We start from the raw sequence: 21814 nt of genomic DNA, 5'->3' as shown, positions 1-21814 counted from the left end.
GTATCTACTGTACGTCAAGCACTATTTATAGGTGTTGTACTATTTTATGCCTTTCAATGTTTTAACACTAGAATGGTTGGTACCTTTTATGCTTTGGGAAAAGCTTCTATGCTCTTTTATATTTGTCAGTCCTTTATAATTTGAATATTACCTTCCTCCCAAATATGACTATTATATTTTATAAAGGAGACAGACACCTATTTTTTCCTTGAAATTATATAAATATTTTATTTGTTGAAGTTAATGATTAAAATCAACTGTGAGCCCTCCACGCCCCTCTCCTCCTCCAGACCTCTGCCTTTTGGACAACAGAGGTTAAGGTAATAGTAACTCACAAAAGGTCTTAAAAAAAACAATTAAGCATGGAGAAAAACCTTCCATCAAAATGGGCTGAGTCGTATTCCAGTCCCCAGAGGTGAGAATGGGTTCACTTTTGCCCACATGAGAGCATCATTCAAGGAGATGGTGGATTTCCCATCTTCAAGGAAAAATACAGGACCCTGCACAGTGGGAGTTACAGGAAGAGAGGAGGAGATTATAAATTTGCAGTATGTTTTTAAACTTCCAGACACAGAATCACTGTCATCAAAAAAATCACTGGTGATATTTAGTCAATGCTGATAGGAAATTTAAAAATAGGAGACATAACTAGATTTTTTGAATTGCTACCAATTAGAGAAACATTTTTAAATGCCCTGATGTCTTTCAAAATGTAATTTGGCTTTATCATCTGAATTCTTTAATTACAACAGTGCTGTCAATGACAATAGATATTGTTAATCTATTAATTACTACAAAGTTAACATTTATAAAGGCATACATGCCTAATAACAGACTTTAATATACTTCACCCTTTTCATCATACAGCCTACATCAATATAGCTGGGTAAATTATTTAAACTAGAAACTCAACTTGCTCTCCAGAAGATGAAAAATACACTGCTATATATGTGTATATATAACATAGAGTCATGTCAAGTCTGTGATTTATAAGCCTATCTATAATTTAGTTACATCAGCTATTTTGTATATCAAGGGTAGTTCTGAAGAACTAAATCCAAAAAAAAACTTTCAATCTGTATCTCCCGGCTCCTAGAAGAAAAAGCATGATTTCAGAAACACAAAAGTGCAATAAAAACTTAATTTCTTCATTATGTTCTAAAGTTATCAGGCTTTGGACCCTGATTTCAAATGATGAGGGGCTTCCCTGGCAGCTCAGATGGTAAAGAAGCTGCCTGCAATGAGGGAGACCTGTGTTCGACCCCTTGGTTGGGAAGTCTCCTGGAAAACGGGAATGGCAACCCACGCCAGTATTCTTTGCCTGGTGAATTCCATGGACAGATGAGCCTGGTAGGCTACAGTCTATGGGGTTGCAAAAAATCAGACATGACTGAGCCACTAACACTTCAAATCATAAGGCCTTGTTGTTAGCAAATTATTTTCAGATATTCAAGAGTCCATTTATATGCAGTAGACAGTTTCCTATTCACAGGGTACTTGAAATTTCAGATTTAACCAAGACACATTAATTTTCTGCAGGAACAGAAATATCCCAGGGGGGTAGAACTCCCCCTGAATCAGTCATTTGTGCCTGAGTGTATGTCAGATAATTAGTAGATCCTTGCTTAAGGTGGGTTTGGGTGCAGAGAGGTTAGACAGCCTGGGGAGTAGATTGTCTGTCTCAGGAGAAAAAGCCCTGAAGAGGAGGAAGAAATAGGAAGTCTGTCAAGCACTAGAAGTGGTACATGCAGGGCAGTTAGTGGCACTGAGGATACAGTCGAAAAGCTGCAAGATGGGTTTTGCTATTAATTATAAATTACTGAATTTACTGCTTTTGTTCTTAATCTCCGAACATAAGTGGATAGTACGCACATATCCTACTTGGCGTCCTGTCTGTGGTTTGGAATATACTGGTGTGTTCTGAAGACTTAATTTCAGTGTCAAGTCAAGCTGCAGTTAGACTTTTCATTGGCAGCAAAACATCTGACTAGTTATCCCCCCCAAATACCTTTCTCCACTGATGTGGCACATTGGTGTTAGAGATGTAATTAGCTACGTTACATTAGAAATACAAGAATCCACTTGGTGACACGTGATGATGCCTGGGAGATGGCATTCTTTTGGTCCCATCTGGTCTCCAGTAAGCACTTCATGGGGATTCAGCTTTGTTTACTTCTTGGGCACACCTACAACTGCTCCTGGCTCTGAATGATGAAAGCTTCTCTATTTTCTGGCACTGAAGGCACCCCTGGGCCACACCGGCAGGCCTGGCATTATTCAGCATTGTTACTTTGATTGCACACGAGGGGCCATTTCTTGGGAATTAGCCATCCCTCATGATAGAGCCCCGTAATTTTTAATCACTGAGAAGTTCACTAAGTCAATGTAAGAATATGCATAATATGTAGATTTATTATACATCTATCAGTTTTTAATTGCTGTGTGTTTAGAAAATACCAATGGAGACTATAAAGTTACATTTAATCTACTCAGAGAACAATGTGTAACTGTGTTGACTGTTGCTTTGTCTCCCTTATTTAATTTCCCTAAGGAAATGATCTGTCTTTTAAAACATTTGTTACTAAGTATACATGCCATTTGCTACTAAGTGTATCTATTATATGAATTGTTTTTATAATAAAAAGTACAATGACTATGTCTGGATTTATTTTAAGGAGAGAGAAACAACTTATATCAAATACAAAAGCTTATTAAGGGCAGTATTTTCTCACTGGGCCTCAGGTTTCCTACACTTTTATTCAGATTATTTTCTCATTTCAAAAAGTAATGAAAAAACAAAAATGATGGGCATGCATAATTTACGCTTGACATTAGGCTGTACCTGGATTTTCAGTCCCGTAAGACAAGAGATGTGAATGTCGGAATGACTGGGAAGATTCGACCCAGTCACATAATCTGGTCCAACAATTCCTCTGAGTGGTTCTTCCTTTAGTCTCTTCAGTAAAGTTGCATAAACCAGTCTTTGTGAATCAGAAGGGGGTGTATATGGAGAGTCTTCTGATGATCTATATTTCCAACAGATATTCCATTTTTATTTTTGTAGAATCACTTGTCAAGGCTCAGATTAAAAATAGTCCCCAATGATAATTTAGTCCTTTGTAAGTGATGGCAAATTAACTTTAGACTTAATTTATAGTAAAAGGAAAGACTTGAAAAAGGCAGGAGTTATAAATTATTACTGAGTGTGTGCTAAACAACCCAAGATTCATTCTCCTGCCAAAATAATGAGACAACAATTTACAAGTCTGTCTACAATATCAAGCAACACATTGTGTATTCAATTTTTATATCAGAGGTTATATTCACTCACGGGTTGAAAATCTGTGTGCAAGCTCTCCATGCGTCCAGTTCCTCAGAAAGGTGCTCAATTTTTAAAGGCACTGACACGTTCCGCCGTTTTAACAGCTGACTGAAACATGCCAGAAGGAAATTAACATCTGACATCCACGATGAAGACAGCAAAAAAGCAAATGAATTTTAAACAATTGCAATTTTAGATATAACCACTGTTGTTCACGTATCTATGTGTATATGTAAATATATGTGTGCATGCGCGCGTGTGTGGGTCTGTGTGTGTGTCTGTGTCTGTAACTCTCTGGCAAGTCAAACATATTTCAATAAATGCTGGATGATAGGATGAGCAATGCTGAGTAACACTCAGAGAAATTCCCTTATATCTTAATATTGTTGAAAGTTGCTTTCCATCTGTGGCTACGCTGCTGACATAGATTTTCCCTGGAGTGCCCTGACATCAGAGATTCTTCCGAGAGCTCCAGGCGCAGGCCCACGGTCACACAGCCCTCCACCTCGACGAGAGGGGCAATCGGGAAGGAGAGAGCTCTGCTTCTCTCAGAACCCTGTGCCCACTAGGAAGGAAACTCTGAGAAACTGCTTTACCACGGACTCTCCACACCTTTAGGAGTCACCTGCTCTGGAGATGGTTTTTTTTGTGGGGAAGGCACCGAGTTTTATTTTTGAGTACGACAAGTTTTATGCACGATGGTTGAGTTCAGCAAGCTGTCCTGAAAACACAGGAGTTTGGCAGGTAGGTTATATCTGAATATAAAATATGAAATAGGGAGTACCTGCCACTGACCAACCTCTCTACTTTGCACTTTTCTACTGTGGAGATGGGCAAGCTGAAATACAGTTTCTCATCTTCCTTTAAAAGAGGATTACACAGTCCTGGCCAGTGGGCTACAGGCACACAGCATGAAGGAAGACTTTCCTTCCAGAATCAGAAGCTCCTGCTCTCTGCAGTCTCCATGCGGTCACCCTCACCTCCCCTTCCCATTTCAAGTGCGGGCACGATACACAGAGGGCAAGAAGCTAGCTGGTAACTCTGGGTCACTCAGGCAGGAGGAAGGAAGCCAAGGATGTCAGATTTGAAAGAAAGAAAGAATCCAGATCCTTGATGGAATGTGCCCAGATGGTAAAGAAATCTGCCTGCAATGCAGGAGGACCCAGGTTTGATCCCTGGGTCAGGAAGGTCCCCTGGAGAAGGCAATGGCAACCCGCTCTAGTACTCTTGCCTGGAGAATCCTATGGACAGAGGAGCCTGGCGGGATACAGTCCATGGGGTCGCAAAGAGCTGGACATGACTGAGTGACTAATACTTTCACTTTCACTCACTGTTAATTTGCATCACTTTACTGCTGCTTTATTATGAAGCATATGCTTAGTAAATAAATGGACATGTGCAAAATGTATTTGCTGCCTCTACAATGCACTTCAGACGCTAACCGTCTCACTGAAAGGCACTTACTTCTCTAATGTCTTATTTGGAGAGAAACTGCTTTTACCTTGTGAACTCATACAGTGCTGGAACGATGCTTTGATATCGCCTTCTGATAGCCAGTAACGCACCAACGTACCCACATAATATCAGCAACTCATTTCGAGCTCTAGAAGAGAATATATTTATTTTTAAAAATTCTATAATCTGAGGTACAGAACATTGTTCTTATACAGTTATTGAACTTGTGTCTCATTTTGATGAGTAACATTTATAGCAAAATATGCTTAGAAAATTTTCTAAATGTAAAGATGTTTTTATTCATCAGTTAGCTCCTATTCAGACATGTGCAGAATAATACAAATTGTATTTTACAATAAAAGTCTTTAAATAATATGGGACTCTTGCCTTCTTGTTTTTCTCTCTCCTGTCTGCTCCTGTGACTCCTGCCAGAGTCACAGGCAGCTGCAGCAGTTTTCCCGTGTGGCGTCGCAACAGAAACAGCCTAGAGCCTTTATAAGAAATATACACGGTTCTCGGGCCTTCAGCTACATGAGTAATAATGTCTTTAAATGATACCTGAATTCGAGGACGGTGTTTATTCTTTTACTTTCTAGCACTTTCGTGTCTTTGCCCATCCTAGTCTGCTTTGTATACATGGATTTTTAAGAGCTATGACCACTACACAGACCATTGGGGACATGTGGTCCAAAATGACCCCAAAGCTCTGAAGTAGCCCTGTTTGAACGAGGTGTGTCTGTGTGTGTCTTTGTGTACAGACAGACACACACACACACACACACACACACGGTATTAGGAAAGGGGGCCAGTAAGATTTATCTTAGGTTTCAAAGTGACCTCTCTATTTTTACTTAAGGATAAAACAAAATGTAATTTTTCTACATGTGCACCTATCTGTCCAAGAGATCTTATTTCTTCATCTGAACACCAAAAACAATACAGCCATTTTGAAACATTGCATAAGTTTGGTTACATATTTTGGGGAAAAAGTACTCACTCAGTACATGTATGCAAGACCAATTTTTCAGTACGAATATAACTCAACAGGTCAAGAACGGGGTAAATGGTGTCCAAAGTCCAATCTGAACTACTGATGTGTTCTGGCAAAATAAAACCAGAGTCTCTAAATAAAAGGATTAAAACTTGTTCACTCAAATTTTAACTTGTGTGATTGATTCTTTTCTGGTCAATGCTAACTACCTCTTTATTTTCTAGATCCCAGTCAGGTCCCGATACCAAACCACCAGCAATCTCTTTCTTTTTTAAATTCAGGATGGCTAGTACTTTTTTTTAAGCCTTTTTAAAAAATCAATACAAATGAAAATACCAAATAAAATAGTAGATTTTAAATTATACTACCAACTAAATACATACCTTTGATGAAGTCAATACCAATAGGAAGGGCTTTTTCAGGTTCTTGACTTAGCAAGTAATACTTTATAGTCTCAAATATTTTGCCATCGGCATGGGCTGTCTCAGCTAACTGCATACATTCTTCTACTGTGGGTAGCTTGCACTAGAAAAGAATTGGTCTGATGACAATGCTACTAATATTTATAGGAATAAAAGCAATAGTATTAATATAAGTGCTAAGTATTTCCAATATACCTGGTATGTTCTCTAATTAAAGTTGCTGAAAATGGATGCAAATGAAATAATCTGTACTGGGAGCATATATTTGTGTTAATATCATTAAGATCTAATAACAATAAATATGATATTATCTAATGAGTCAATACTTTTAAACACACAAACACCCAACAAAAAAGGTGGAAGAAAATTGTCCTGATTGTGATAATGGGATTAGTACCCACAAATGTCATTTAGCAGGAATACTGAAATTAGTTATTTTAGAACAAATATACTCACCAGTGTCAAAAATTATATTAAATGTAGAAAACACAAAAGGTAATGCTTATGTGTCCTCTACACGGTAACTAACTTTCACTTGACCTTGAGACACAGCAATTTTATTTTGAGCAGGAAGGCAAAAAAAGGACAAGCTCTTTATAGCTTTTTTTTTTTTTTAGCTTTGACATTCTGAAATGCCACGAAGTGGAGAGTTGAGCCTATAAAATTACATTACTGTAGAATGAAAAGCAACAGTTTTTCAAATAATCTTTTCAAATAATTTTTCTGTTAAAACTGAGAATCTACTCCCCCTCTGGAAGTTCTGCTTCCAAAACGTGGGTGGGGATTAATTTACCTTTTATGTAAACTTTTGATGTGTTCACGATTTTTTAAGCACAGGTGTAAGAGTGTGTTGGTTTGCTTCTAAGCGAGGCTACATAGCTTACTGCCCTGTCTCGCTAATCTTTGCAAACACTGATGCAGCTTCTGCTGCAGAAACATTTGTGTCGTGATGGAAGGTGATGTGGTTCATCCACAAGGTTAGACGTCTCCTCTGAGATCTGTCACTCGCATCCCTTCTCTTTTTTTAATATCCCCTTAAGACTCCCCCGGTGGCTCAGACAGTAAAGCATCTGCCTACAATGTGGGAGACCCGGGTTCAATCTGTGGGTCAGGAAGATCTCCTGGAGAAGGAAATGGCAACCCACTCCAGTATCCTTGCCTGGAAAATCCCATGGACAGAGGAACCTGGTAGGCTACAGTCCATGGGGTCGCAAAGAGTTGGGACACGACTGAGCAACTTCACTTTCACTTTAAGTTACTAAGATTGTTTATTTAATTTATTAATGCATTTATTCAATAGTTTCATATTTTTTGCTGTTTAAAAATTAACTAAATGGAATAAAAAAAAAATATTGCCTTATTTGGCTGCGCCAGGTCTCAGCTGTGGCCTGTGGGATCTAGTTCCCTGACCAGGGATCAAGCCCAGGCCTCCTGTTTTGGGAGCATGGAGTCTTGGCCACTGGATCACCAGGGAAGTCCCAAAAGGAATATTTTAGATCCCTCAATCTCTCAAAAGATTTACAAACTAAATTACAAGTGCTCATGTGTACATGACACTTCATCTGACACTCCCCACCTGTATTCCCTGAAAGCCAGTTATTTGCTGAGCAACTACTACGTGCCTGGTTAGACAGAAGAAACGTTTCTTCACTTTGCTAAAGCTCTGAGAGCAGAGGGAGTTAAAGAACCGGCCCCACCGAAACTGCATTCTGACACAGAATGTGCTAAGAGCAGGCTGATCATTCCTGCAATTCTTACCCTATCTTAAAATTCTCAAAGCTATATAACTTAATATTTAAATATAATTTTTAGAGGAGTTGCTTGGTGGCCTAGTGGATTCCAGGCATTTACTACTGTGGCCCTGGGTTCAATCCCTGGTTGGGGAACTGAGATCCCCCAAGCTGTGCGTTGTGGCTGAATATATATATATATATATAAATACACACACACACACATACATATATATATGGATTTTTTGTCTTGTGAAATTCTCCAGTTATTAACACCTTTACACATATAACTAGTCTTTCTAAAGAGTTATTAATGAAGTCTGATCCAAGAGTCCAATTATACCCTTTTAGAATGTATGATAAAAAGAGCAGGTGAACACTGCTATGAAACTATATTCACAGATGATTTTCAAAATGAAAATCACATGGTGTGTACGCGGTTTAATAATCTGCTTTTTATTTTACTGTTCTATAGCCATCCATCAATAAAAACAGAACTTCATCATTTTTTAACAGATTAGTAGCACTGACATATAGAAATGTACCGTAATTAATACAATCTCCCTGTTGCTGAATATTTTGATCACTTTTGTATGTAATCTTGATAGATTCCTATATTCTGTAATGGAGCATTTATAAAAAGCACTTTAGAATAAGCATGCAAATTTCATTATACTTCAGTAATTCTTTTCAAGATCCTAAACTGTTTTTAAAAGTTAGCATGCATGTGTGCATGCTAAGTTGCTTCAGCTGTTTCCCACTCTCTTTGACTCTATGGACCATACCCGGCCAGGCTTCTCTGTCCATGGGACCCCCTAGGTAAGGGTACCTTAAGATGCAAAGGGCTTGCAATGGGCAGTTAGATGTGTTGACGTTTTCACATCAACATTAACCAATTATGGCAAGTTCCCTACCTTCTCTGAGTTCACTTTCTTTATAAATTAGGAACAGCATCCCCTGCTTTTTCAGGGTTTTGTGAGACTTGAGTCAATAGCCGACAGATGTGAAAATTTAGAACAGCCCCCAAAATACAGCAGAAATTCAATCAATGCTTTATGTTGCTGTTATAATTTTTGCTGTCTTTATAAGAGGATCCTGAAAGGATCATCTGTTTGTTTCTCTGCAAGAATTTCTATCTGACCAAACCTAACACTAATGAGATCACAGCATGACATTCCAAACGGGAACACTGAGGATTGCCAGCATACCTTCTCATGAAGGTCGTTTCTCTCTTCCGTACACCCTGGGTAGAAAGCGCAGAGTCTCACTAACTGTAGTTCACTGTCCGGAGTCATGAGGAGAAGGTCAGCCGCCAGATTCCTATTCACATGATGTAAGGGGAAACTTCAATGAGGAAAAAACTGAGAAACAACGTTTTAGAACTCTTTCAAAGGAGGAAGAGTCTCCTGTGCCTTCCTATTTACATAGAGTACTGATTTCCTACGTAATTATGAAACTCCTCTAAATGCAGATTACAGAAACCAAAGGGCATGAAGGAAAACTAGATAATACCTGTATCCAACGGATGGAAAGCTAAAAAGAAAATAAATTTGAATATCATGAATATGTGATGAAAGCCAAGAAAAGGTGAACTTTCAACAAGTGTAAAAGCAAAAAAGAAGTGTTCTTGGTTTATGAAAGCATATTCTCTTAAGATAATGCAGCTATCTTAATTACTGCGTTTTAAATTTGTGGAGCTCTACTAATAGCTGAGGATTATACACTTCACCTGGAGATAAGCCTGATCCACGTATTTCAGCGTATGCACTTGATCCTGGTTTCTGGTACACATACCTATGGCTGCATCAAGGAAGCGCTCTTGTAGGGAGTTAAGAAGAAACAGAAGTTTGCTTTCTATTAAAAGCATCCCCTGTGGCTCAGCAGTAAAGACTGCCTGCAACGCAGGCACCACAGGAGACATGAATTCAGTCCACGGGGCAGGAAGATCGCCTGGAGGAGCGCATGGCAGCCCACTCCAGTATTCTTGTCTGGAGAATCCCATGGACAGAGGAACCTGGTGGGCTACAGGCCATGGGGTTGCAAAGAGTCAGACACAACTGAACAACTAGGCATGCACGCAGCCTAGGATGTGCATGCTCAGCTGAATGATCTCTAATTCTCTTCAAAACTTACTATCTATTTATGGTTTGCTCCTTTTTCAGTGTTTAGAAAGAAGTAGTCACATTTTATTTGAATGAGATGATGCCTTCTAGCATAGAGTCAGTTACCTTTGTGGGTAAGCTGTCTGAATTAGACCTCACACTTCCGGTTGGGTCTGAGGCAGTAGGGGACTGGGTCCTCAGGAGGGACAGTCAGTGTTAAGATACATTCGCATCTGATGCTGAGAGTGGGGTACCACTCAGTTCTACGGGGGGAGGGAGCTCTTATGTCACTGTGAGATACGCGTCAATTTTAGAGTAACTCTAAGATTATCGATTCACTCTGAAACCCCCCAGAGCCAACAGGAAAGAAGAGTGGGAAGCACTGCTCTCTTTCTGACGTGGCTGTACTCAGCTGAATGTCTGTGTTCCCCCAGGTCCTAAGTTGACATCTAACCCCCAATGTGATGGTATTAGGAGGCAGAGTCTTTGGTAGGTTGCAGGGTCATGAAGGCAGAGCCCTGAGGAAAGGGGTTAGTGTCCTGACAAAGGAGGCCACGGGGAGTTTCCTAACCCTTTTTTCCACGTGAGCACAGCAAAAACAGCCGGTATGAACCAGCAAGCCCGCTCTTACCAGACACCAAATCTGCCAGTTTATCTTGAACTTCTCTCTCTCCAGAACTGTGAATAATAAATTTCTCTTGTTTGTAGGCCACCCAGTCTGTGGTATTTTACACTAAGATAGTAGCTAAGAGTACAAACTATAAAGCCAATTTATGTAACTTGTAGTTTTGGTCATAAAATTTACTGAGACCAATAAGTCTCAGTAAATTTATGCTACTGTTGGGCATCCAGTGAATTGCATATGCAGGGACAGCAGTGTCGTTAGCTGTGATCGTCACCATCATCGTCCTCGGTACTGTTCAGCAGTGGCGTCTGCATCATCCACTGTTCAGACTGGGGGTGTGTGTGCAGACAGTGCAGAGAAGTGAAGTCCTGACGAGCAAGCTCATTTAAAACTTCTCAAGGTTCTAAGTATTTTGGGGAAAGAGAAGACAGAAGCCTAAAATCATCTTTATTCAACAAGTCCCTGTTGAGGGACAGTACTGTCTCGGTCATCAATGAAGCATCGTCTCCAATGAGGCATGGTCCGCCCTAGGAACCAGGCTCTGAGATACGAGGGGGAACTGCTTTGAGCTCCGGCCTCCCCGGGTCTTTCCCAGGTTTAACTCTTAAGAGCAGAGCTCCCCAACCTCTGGGATCTAATGCCTGATGATGTGAGGTGCAGCTGATTAATAATAACAGAAATAAAGTACATAATAAATGTAGTATGCTTCAATCATCCCAAAACCATCTCCCCACTTCCGGTGTGTAGAAAAATTGTCTTCCATGAAACTGGATCCTGGTGCCAAAAGGTTGGAGACTGTTGTCTTAAAGCATCACCCAAGTTGATTACAAGTGTATAGTCATACCATCTTTGCTATTACTCTCCATTAGAAAAGAGACTTTATTTTCTAAACCTCCACCTAATACACAAGATCCAGCAAGAATGAGCGTAGATATGTAGAATTTCCAATATGGGAATGTGCGGTCCTGATAATCTTAGGAAGTGCATGTCTATTGTTTAATGATGCTTTATGTGCTTGAAATATCACGAATTAGAACTGGGTTACTTCAGAATAAGTGCTGGTAGATTTCATTACATGCTCACAGTAGTTCTTACTATTAATTCATATTCGTAGCACCACTTCCTTCACAATCTTATCTTTTATTTAAAAAGGAGACATTTAAAAATGCAATATTTTTAAATGTGATATTTAAAAATATTGCATTTTTAAAACATCACATGCAACTTATATTTAAAAATGCATTTCATCACTATGAAACTATTCTTTAACTTTAGAAATGCTTACCACATACATACATACATACATACATATATATATGTGTGTATATATATATATAATGGAATATTACTCAGACATAAAAAGGAGTGAAATCAGGTCATTTGTGGTGATGTGGTTGGATCTAGTCTGTCATACACAGTTGAAGTAAGTTAGAAAGAGAATAACAAACATCACATATTTTAATGCATATATATGGAATGTAGAAAAATGACAGAGATGAACCTTTCCAGGGCAGGAATAGAGATGAAGACACAGAGAATGGACTTGGGGGGGGAGGAAAGAGTGGCACTGATGTACATACACTTCCATGCATAAAACAGTGAGTAGGAAGCTTCTATGTAACACAGGGAGCTCCGCTCGGGGCTCTGTGGTGACCTAGAGGGGCGGTGGGTTGGGGGTGGTGGGATGGGGGTCCAAGGGGAGAGGATGCATGTATGCATGTAGCCAATTCACTTCCCTGTACAGCAGAAACTATTAATAACATAATACTGTGGAGGCATCACGCTCCCAATTAGAAAAGAAGGACACTCACCACGCTGAGATCATCATGCACTTCCTCGCCAGTAACTCCAGGGCATAGTGGGTTGCGGGTGCTGCAGGCTCTCCCAGCACGGTGCCCACACAGACAGCCAGCTCCAGCTCGTTTCCACGAATCAGGTACGCCATTGCCAGCTTGCTCAATGAGAAAATAACGTCTTCAGTTTCACAGGTGAATGGCAGGATCATCACTCCCCGCCAAGCTCACAAAGCAGATCAAGTTGTATTAACCTACAGCCGATTATTCTTGTAAAATAGTTGAGTGTAATATTTCTATAATGTTCTTGTCCCTTCTCCAGGGGATCTTCCCGACACAGGGATTGAACCCAGGTCCCCCAAATTGCAGGCAGATTCTTTACCATCTGAGCCACCAGGAAAGCCCATAGGGTACTTAGGCAAGGGCAACGACAATTTCCAGGTGGGAAAGCTGGTAAGGGATATAGAGTAACTTTTATAATTTAAGACTTTTGAACCTTTGCTTACATTTTTGGAATTAATTAACAACAGTCTGTCTGCAATCGCCTTAACATGTCCTTCAGTCCCTCAGAAAAAAAGTAAATTCTTAGAATCTTCCTCAATAGGGTATAGTGATTATCAATTATGCAAAATAGAATCGATATCTTTACTTACTGGTTTTCCCATGACATTAGTGGGTTGAATGAAAAATAGCTTAAAAACATAACTTGCAAAGAACATACTAAATTGTTTATAAAAACAACTGCTTGCAAAACTCAGATATTCTGAGTTCCAGGCCAGTGATTTTTGCCTTCACCACCCCAGTGCTTCTCATATATGATAAAAACTTAGAGTGAGGTTGTCACAAATATGTATCTTGTGATAAAAATTTAGAAATAGGTGAATAAAAGATTTCATAATCTGCAGAGTTAACCTGTGTTTATTGGGTATGGAGTCGCTCAGGCTTGGAAAGCATGCAAAACCAGGTGTTACACAGAAAGACCATATTTTTCCCCCTCAAACATCATGACACACATGAGCCACCTTGAAATGTACCTCGATGTTGTCCACAGCCAGGTGGCAACAGGCGGCTAGAACTGCTCGGCCATCCTGAAAATACCATTCTGCCAGCTCTCTACAGGCTTCCTGCAGCAGTCTAGGAAGAGAAAGCGCACATACTCAATATAAACACACGGACTCCATCATGAAAGTGAATGGATGCTCTTTTATAATAAGCTGATTAAGGGATCAAACACGATTTAATTGTATATCCCTGGTTTAGGTATAGAGATCGATTTGGGGGTAAATATCAGGAAAGCAGCCTTTCTTAGTAGATGAGCTGACGAACCACCTCCCTCTCCCAATTTTTCCTCTTTTCAGAAAAGCCTAATTTTAAGAATTTCTTATCCTACACTGAATAATTTATGCCTCAGCTATGGGGGGCAATTAACATGAAAGGAATTACAGGTTGAAAATTTATGTGGAGATGGGAACAGGGGTAGTGTATGTTGCTAACATCATTAAATGCCAAGTTTCGAAATGACAGGGGATAGCAGCAAAGGACCAGGAAGGAATATGTCACTCTTAATACGCTTAACATTTTGTGATCATTTTTCACTTGATGAGTGTCCTAAAAATTTAAATATCCTATTTTCTGGAGCAATGATAGGAGCAAAGAGAAGACACAGAGAAAGGCAGATTATTAGATTTGAAAAAGGTCAAAAGGCTGGAGAAGCCTAATTTCTATTCCTTTTAAAAACATAAGTATTTTGATTTCTTTTTTTTTTTAGATTTAAAAAAAAAAAGTTTACTGGATTACAGTTGATTTATAACATTGTGTAGTTTAGCAAAGCGAATCAGTGACACATACATACACCCACTCCTCCTTAAGATTCTTTCCCCGTACAGGTCATTACACGAGTATCGAGTAAAGTTCCCTGTGCTATACAGTGGGTCCTTATCAGTTATCTGATTTATATATACTAGTATGTATGTGTAAGAGGCCCGGATGTTATTCTAGATGCTAACACAGGGGTCCTGGATTGTGAGTGATGTCGGGGAGATGCTATCCACACTGAGTCTCTGGTGAAACATTCACAAACAGCAGATTTTATTTTCACTGCCTCTCCTCCCCAGCAGGTTTGATCAGAGTTTCAAGGATTTAGGTGCTTTATAAGCAATTACTGTACTGAAATGCAGTTTGCTTTTCTGAAAGCTATGTAAGATGTGTGCAGGCTGTGTCTACATGCCTGACTTTTCCCTCCTCATCCAGGGGCAGATGCTGTGATGAAACGAAGACTGCAGTGAGAAATGCAGCTGAGGACAAGGACAGCCAAGTGGTCTGTGTACAAGGAAGGATGACCTCAAAAGCCTCTAAAGGGAAACAAGCCACAAAAAATATTGACTCCAAGTGAAGGATGAGTCGCTCACTCGTTAAAGTCTTCCTTGTAGATATCATCAGAAAAAGAAGGTCCTTTGGGTGTCGAAACATGGAAGGTCTGCATATTCCCCTCACAAGCAGCCTGGAATTTAATGCGATCTTTGGTTAATCTTTAGCTGTTGATAACAGACCAACTTAAGAATATTATTTTGAACAAAGTATATTCAAACCATGCTTGAAACTTATACTACAATTTGGAGATACCCTTAGAATTTGGAAAACAAACCCATAAATTACACTCTATCAACATGAAGCATCAAGTTTCCTTCAAAGAGTTGTTCAAGTGTATACAATGTTCAGCAAAACAGACCCGATCAGAATTCAGAGATGCTTGTGTGTTTAAAGATCTAAAAGAAACTCCCTGTGATCAGAGCAAAAGGCAGGATGGTGGAAATGTCCAAGAAAGAAGGCCGGGATACGGGCAGAAGTCAAGGCACCTATGACCTTATCAATCACTTGAACACGACCACCCCCCTCCCAAACATGCCCCCACAAAGCTGGGCAGCCCACTCAAGTTACATGTTTTTACCTGTGCAACAAGCAGAGCTTCTTTAAGCTGACCTCTTGACATAAAAAAATGGACTAACTTTTTCACATCACCAACGGCTATGCAGTACGGAACGACGTCATCCTTATCTTCCTGGATTAACTGATCAGCTCTCCTAACAAAGTAACAACAACGTTTTTTACGAAACACTAATTTCAAGGTTCTCAGCTGGACTCAGATTTTCTGAAATGCTGAAAATATCTAAAATTTGATCAGCATTCCCAAAGACTTAGCTTTATAATCACATCATTATTGGAGGATAAAAGTTTTCTGAAGCAATACTATAGGCACTTGTTTCTTCCATAAAACATTGTAGATTTTCCTATTTTAAATGCACTGAACAGGTCTTAAATCAATATAGCTTATCTACTAAAGTGAGGAATATATCTTTCTGAAAATAAGTTGTTACCTACACATGTACGATGGAATATCTACTCTCAACTGGATTAGTGTCTACTTTATTAAAGACAGAGAATTTTAAATGTCTTCATGGCACTGCAATGAATGGAGAAACTCTAAATGCAAGTAGCCTAAAATCATTAAAAAGGATAATTCAAGAACACAGATATTGATAGTAAAATGCAAAACACTGTTAGTGTCTCCAGCAGGGTAGTTTAAAGAAAAATAATGTTCCAGATATTTGAGGAGGAGAGGGGACCTGAGTTTGGAGATTATGGAGGATATACATGTGTCTGACTGTCTCTTTCTCTCTCTCTGTATCCATCACTGTCTGTCTGTCTCTCTTTTCCTGTTTTTGGTCCCACTTTCTCAACAACCAACCTCATTAACCTCACTCTTAATGTTTAACCTTAGTTTTGTTGAAAACTAACCTGGCATATTTAATCTATGCTGGCATTTGCATTAAACTACATTTCAATTGCCAATCTCTGGGTGGGTACAGTAGACACTTTTCATATGGTCTGCCTTCCCTGGTGGCTCAGACGGTAAAGAATCTGCCTGCAACACAGGAGACCTGGGTTCGATCCCTGAGTCGGCAAGATCCCCTGGAGAAGGAAATGGCAACCCACTCCAGTATTCTTGCCTGGAGAATTCCATGCACAGAGGAGCCTGGCGGGCTACAGCCACAGGTTTGCAGAGACGGACATGACTGAGCAACTAACGGATCACTGTTAACAGTTTCCAGTTCCTGGCATTTTTCCCAACAACAAGGCTTTCACCATCTGACTCTGACTTCCCTATTACAGCTGTTAAGAAACAACACTCTCTTCCTGGAGATTTGTAAGTTGGACTGAGAGACTGCCTATCAATCTCTGCGAATGGCTGAATCCATAAAACATAAACTTGGGAGTTGAAGGGAGATGATTTTCTGGCCACCACATGAACTAAGGAGCAGAGAAAATCAGGTGGGTTGAAACAAAATTGTTTTGTGACATAAATATCCTCTGTTAACTCGACTTTATTAAGGTCTCAGTGGGAGCAAGGACTTTACAATTGTTCAGTGAGGGTACATGAACTGAGAATCACTCAGGATTCTTAGAGCTTAGGATAAGGAGCCTGCAGTCTGAGGGCTGGAGCCAGCCTATTGCTTCACTTATTTGGGGAGAGTAGTTGATGGAAACGGTTCCCTTTCCCTTGGTTAATGTGTTAATCCCCCTGGATTTCAGGCTTAGTCTCTGATTCATTTTATTGGTACATGTGAGTCACAGATGAATTTTTTCTAAACCATGAAATGAAAACCAAATGCTTCATTTTTAATGCCAGAAACAAGGTAATTACTCAGTAAACAATACTCGTCAGTAACTGGCACGTAGTGAGGACTAAATATTTGTGGAATGAATGACTAGAACAGGACAGAGAACAGTCTTACGTTATGGGTTGGACTGAGTCCCCCTCACCGCCATCAAAAGACCCGTGGAAGCCCTAACCCACATGTGCGTGTACTTAGTCTGTTTAGTCGTGTCCGATTCTGCGCGACTCCACGGACTGCAGCCCACCAGGATCCTCTGTCCATGGGATTTCCCAGGCAAGAATACTGGAGTGGGTTGCCATGCCCTCCTCCAAGGGATCTTCCCGACCCAGAGACAGAACCTGTATCTAATGCATTGCAGGCAGATTCTTTAAAGTGAACATGACTTTATTTGGAAATTGGGTCTTCGCTGAAATAGTTAATTAAGATAGGGTTATGCTAGATTAGGGTAAACTTTAAATCTGATATGACTGGTATCCTCGTTTAAAAGGGGGAAATGTGGACCCAGAGACACATGCGGGATCATTCACGTGAAGACAAGGGGGGCCGCAGAAGTGCCAAGGATTGTAACCACTAGAAGCCAGGGGAGAAGAGCGGACCTGATTCCTTCTCAAAACCTCCAAGAGAAAGCAACCCTGCCGACAACTTGATAGCGGATTTCTAGCCTTCAGGACCTCCAGAATCGGGAGAGGACATGTTTCTGTGGTTCGAAACACTCTGTGGTCCTCTGTTACGGCAGCTCCTGTAAACCAATACACCTCAGAAAAAAATCTCATTTACTGCATTCCAGTCAAGGACCTCCAGGTAACCCTGTTCAGTAGTAAAACATCTTGACTATCAGCAGTACTTGATATCCATACTTTTCAACTGCAACATGTTAAGCGGTAAGCACGTCGACTGACCCGTACTTTCCTCCATCAACAGGGGGAAACTTGCCTTCCACCACTGTTCTTATCAGACATTAGGTCAAATCCAAAAATGCCAAAATGACTTATAACCGATTTGTTTAATTTATTGTATCAGGAGATACAAAATTCAGTTATCATTTAAAACAACGGAAAAGTCAAAAATCTGAAGGGCTACTAGCATATGTACATGTTGTTTCTATTTTAACAAAATGTTAAACGTCCATCTGGGCACAGATGGTCTGCCTCACCTCTGCATCAGCTTCTTCCAGTATTTCACAGACACACTTGGTGCAACTGACAAGGCTTTGTCCCACTAGAACGGGAGAAAAGCAGAAACAGACCCATTTGGAGTGTGTGGTCTCTTAACAGACATTTATTTTAAATGAACTCACATCTACAATGTAAGTTTTTAAGCTGAATACACTCAGGAAAGCCACTCTCAGATGGCGGGACAGGAGCCACGCCTCTGCTAGGCTCTGCTTCAGTCACCACCCACCTCCAGAAGGCACCCACCGTTCTCAATTTTAACAGGATGGATCCATCCTAACCTTTTTGGAGAACTCTGTTTTGCTAACTCTGTGCTCCCTAAGGACTGGGACATGCCGGAGAAGCACTCTTCAGCAGCTGACCCTCAGAGAAGATGCTTCTCTGGGCCAGCGTGGGATGGACAGACAGTGTTAGGGGAGTCCACTGGAAGCAAATTAGCCAACACAGATTTTTTTAGGAATCAGAGACTCCAGGCTTAGGCAGTGGTTCTCAAAGGCGAGCCTGTGTGAGGAGAAGCTGGTGTGTGTGTGTGTGTGTGTGTGTGTACACCCATGTGCGTGCATGTGCGCATACACTCCATCATGTCTGACTCTTGCAACCTCATGGGCTGTAGCCCGCCAGGCTCCTCTGTCCATGGGATTTCCCCGGCAAGAATACTGGACTGGGCTGCCATTTCTTTCCCCAGGGCTTGCTTAGAAAAGCACCCGTGTTGGGCTCCATCCCTGGAGCTCCCGATCCCGTAGTCTGGGTGGGAAATGCATGTCTAACGATGCATGTGTTAACAACAACGCTGACACTGCTCGCCCAAGATCTCTCTGCAATAACTCCTGCTCTGAGGCACACCCTTGTTATCAGGTGAGCAGAGGACCAACCAGACCTGGAGAAAGACAAGCCTGAAATTGAGTATTTAACTAAGAATACTGCATTAAACTCTCTTGATTTTGCTTTAACAGCCCATTACCTCTCCAAGTTCAACCATCAGCTCACAGTATCTCTGAATCTGTCCCAGCCACAAGTGTATCTGGGCAGCTTCTTTCAGTCTTTCCTCTTTGGTAGGGACACCAATGCCACCACCAAACTTAGACATCTTCACTGTGGTGAGTTCTTGGGCTTCAGACTAGGTAAGAAGAAAACAAAATTTCCTAAATTTCATTATGCAAGAGCCAGTGATAACAGACGATTATAAAAGCATCATATGGATACACACTTTATAAACATACAGAGCTGGAAATTAAATATTTTTTAAAAATCACTGCTTTTTGCCCATAAAGTATAATACTTCTTTAAATGTAATATTTTGTTATGGTAGAGAGTGGGGTCCAGATGTGGCTGGTGCTGGTGGGAAGAGGCTGAATCCGATTTTTCTTAGAACTCACCAGAAGCCCAGAGGTCAAAAGGTAGTGAATGATAAAGTAGTATATGACTGGTGGAAAAAATATATATAAAGGACTTTAATAAAAACCTAAAAATTACTGGCTCACTCTCATTGGCTTCTATACTGTCAAAGGTAACTGTTATAGTCATTACGGGCTTATAATCAAAGTAGAAACATTACTTTGCCAACAAAGGTCCGTCTAGTCAAGGCTATGGTTTTTCCAGTGGTCATGTATGGATGTGAGAGTTGGACAGTGAAGAAAGCTGAGGACTAAACAATTGATGCTTTTGAACCGTGGTGTTGTAGAAGACTCTTGAGGGTCCCTTGGACTGCAAGGAGATCCAACCAGTCCATCCTAAAGGAGATCAGTCCTGGGTGTTCATTGGAAGGACTGATGCTGAAGCTGAAACTCCAGTCTTTTGGCCACCTGATAGGAAGAACTGCTTCACTGGAAAAGACCCTGATGCTGGGAAAGACTGAAAGCAGGAGGAGAAGGGGACGAAAGAGGATGAGATGGTTGGATGGCATCCCTGACTCAATGGACATGAGTTTGGGTAAACTCCGGGAGTTGGTGATGGACAGGGAGGCCTGGCGTGCTGCAGTCCATGGGTTCGCAAAGAGTCAGACACGACTGAGTGACTGAAGTGAACTGACTGAATCACAGAGGTGCCTCTATATGGAAATGACTGTTTCTTACAGCATTGAATCCACACCCCTGGCACGAGTCTCCCCATGGTCTAACAGTTAAGTCAACCACTGATACTTCAAATAGAAAAGCTTTTTCTTCTTTCTCGTCCCAGGACTGGTTTGCTATTGGTACTGCATATCACTTCATGTATAAGATGTACTGAAATCCATTAAAGGATAAGATATGATCATTTTTTATGAAACATATCCCAGAAGACAGCCTGGCAGACCTCTGAGACAAAAATCACACATATGATCATCTGGTAATAGTGTAAAGGTAAAGCATTTCAAGGGTCTTCCAAGTGACGTTTGAAGAATTTCATGAGATTCAATCTGTGAAAACCATGACTGCCTTAGTCTGTTCTCAAATAATTCATATTATCATGATCAATTTTTATTGAAGATTTATCTCTTCAATATTCATTTATTTTAGTCTATCCACTCTAATTATATACATTACAATAATTTTCATATTTTAATGACAAAAAGGCAAAAGTAATTTTTGTTTTAGCACAGCACAACTGCATATGCTACTTACCGTTCTGAATTTAATCAGATGTTTCAGGTGCATTATTCCTTTGCAGTAGTTCTGAGGGAGTAAGCTATCATCTTGCCCTTTTATCACTGCAACTAAGGTCCATAAATTATCACTGCCACCTGGAGGCTGAAAAGTTGATACAGGACACCCAAAGACATAAAAATGAAGTAAAAACTTCAGAGCATTTTGCATCTTTAAAAATATAATGCAGGCATATAAAACTTGAAAAATTAACAAAACAGTATTTTCCTTACTGTTGATTTTCTTAAAGAAATTTGTGTCTCTTTATTTTTATTTGTGTTTTTGACCACACACCATGTGGCATGCAGGATCTCAGTTCCCTGCCTAGGGATCGAAGCTGGACCCCTGTATTGGGACATGTAGTCTTAATCACTGGACCACCAGGGAGATTCCTACCTTATTTAGAGTTTCTGGTTTCCATTTGCATTCTTACACTGAGACAATACAAGTAAACATGTGAACTTAATGACAGCAAGTCATCATGACTTGTTTTGGCTAAAGAGGAAATTTTCACATTTCATTCCTACAATACTTACGGATAAACATTCTGAAAACCATCTGAGTTTTTTCACGTGAAGGTTTCCACTTAGTTTCTCTATCTCCTGTTTGATATCTCTTGACACTTTGCCACACAGCAGCGGGGGCGCGCCTGGCTCTATGGCAGAATCTGGAGAAGGGATACAACCTAATGAGAAAAGAGTGCTTATCAAATCATATTTAGAAAGAAGGTCTAATACACGCAGTTTCAACACCTGTGTTCCCGATGATTTCTTCCCAGGATCTGTCTGCCAGAATATTTATTTGTAAAGGAGTGATTAATGGCGTTAGTGACCAGAGTCTCACTGTGGAGTCCCGGGAGCAGGAGGCCACTGTGAAGGGGCGGCGTGGGTGGCATGTGAGACCTG

At 40.4% G+C, this 21814-nt stretch overlaps 1 protein-coding gene across 4 annotated transcripts in view; it reads right to left on the bottom strand.

Moving 5' to 3' along the window:
* Positions 1 to 209: 209 nt before the first annotated feature.
* Positions 210 to 21814, bottom strand: part of WDR17 (WD repeat domain 17) — a 65117-nt gene continuing 43512 nt past the window's right edge. For 2 of the 4 annotated variants that reach the window (XM_043454501.1, XM_043454503.1), the window contains 17 exons: positions 21662 to 21811; positions 21446 to 21576; positions 20889 to 21014; positions 19250 to 19405; positions 18270 to 18334; positions 15388 to 15520; positions 14849 to 14940; positions 13475 to 13574; positions 12459 to 12598; positions 9433 to 9453; positions 9129 to 9240; positions 6152 to 6293; positions 5775 to 5877; positions 4824 to 4925; positions 3332 to 3430; positions 2843 to 3026; positions 210 to 500 (listed from right to left, as the gene is read on the bottom strand). In XM_043454501.1, coding sequence (XP_043310436.1) covers positions 381 to 500; positions 2843 to 3026; positions 3332 to 3430; positions 4824 to 4925; positions 5775 to 5877; positions 6152 to 6293; positions 9129 to 9240; positions 9433 to 9453; positions 12459 to 12598; positions 13475 to 13574; positions 14849 to 14940; positions 15388 to 15520; positions 18270 to 18334; positions 19250 to 19405; positions 20889 to 21014; positions 21446 to 21576; positions 21662 to 21811 — 1976 coding nt within the window. In that variant the 3' untranslated portion in view covers positions 210 to 380. Of the gene's footprint in view, positions 501 to 2842; positions 3027 to 3331; positions 3431 to 4823; positions 4926 to 5774; positions 5878 to 6151; positions 6294 to 9128; positions 9241 to 9432; positions 9454 to 12458; positions 12599 to 13474; positions 13575 to 14848; positions 14941 to 15387; positions 15521 to 18269; positions 18335 to 19249; positions 19406 to 20888; positions 21015 to 21445; positions 21577 to 21661; positions 21812 to 21814 lie in introns of those variants that run through there. The other 2 variants (XM_043454502.1, XR_006266856.1) reach the window with 2 other exon arrangements.

The sequence above is a fragment of the Cervus canadensis genome, chromosome 31 (assembly GCF_019320065.1).
Source record: "Cervus canadensis isolate Bull #8, Minnesota chromosome 31, ASM1932006v1, whole genome shotgun sequence".
NCBI lineage: Eukaryota > Metazoa > Chordata > Mammalia > Artiodactyla > Cervidae > Cervus > Cervus canadensis.
The sequence above is the reverse complement of the archived record's forward strand: the minus strand, read 5'-3'. Positions and strand labels throughout refer to the sequence as shown.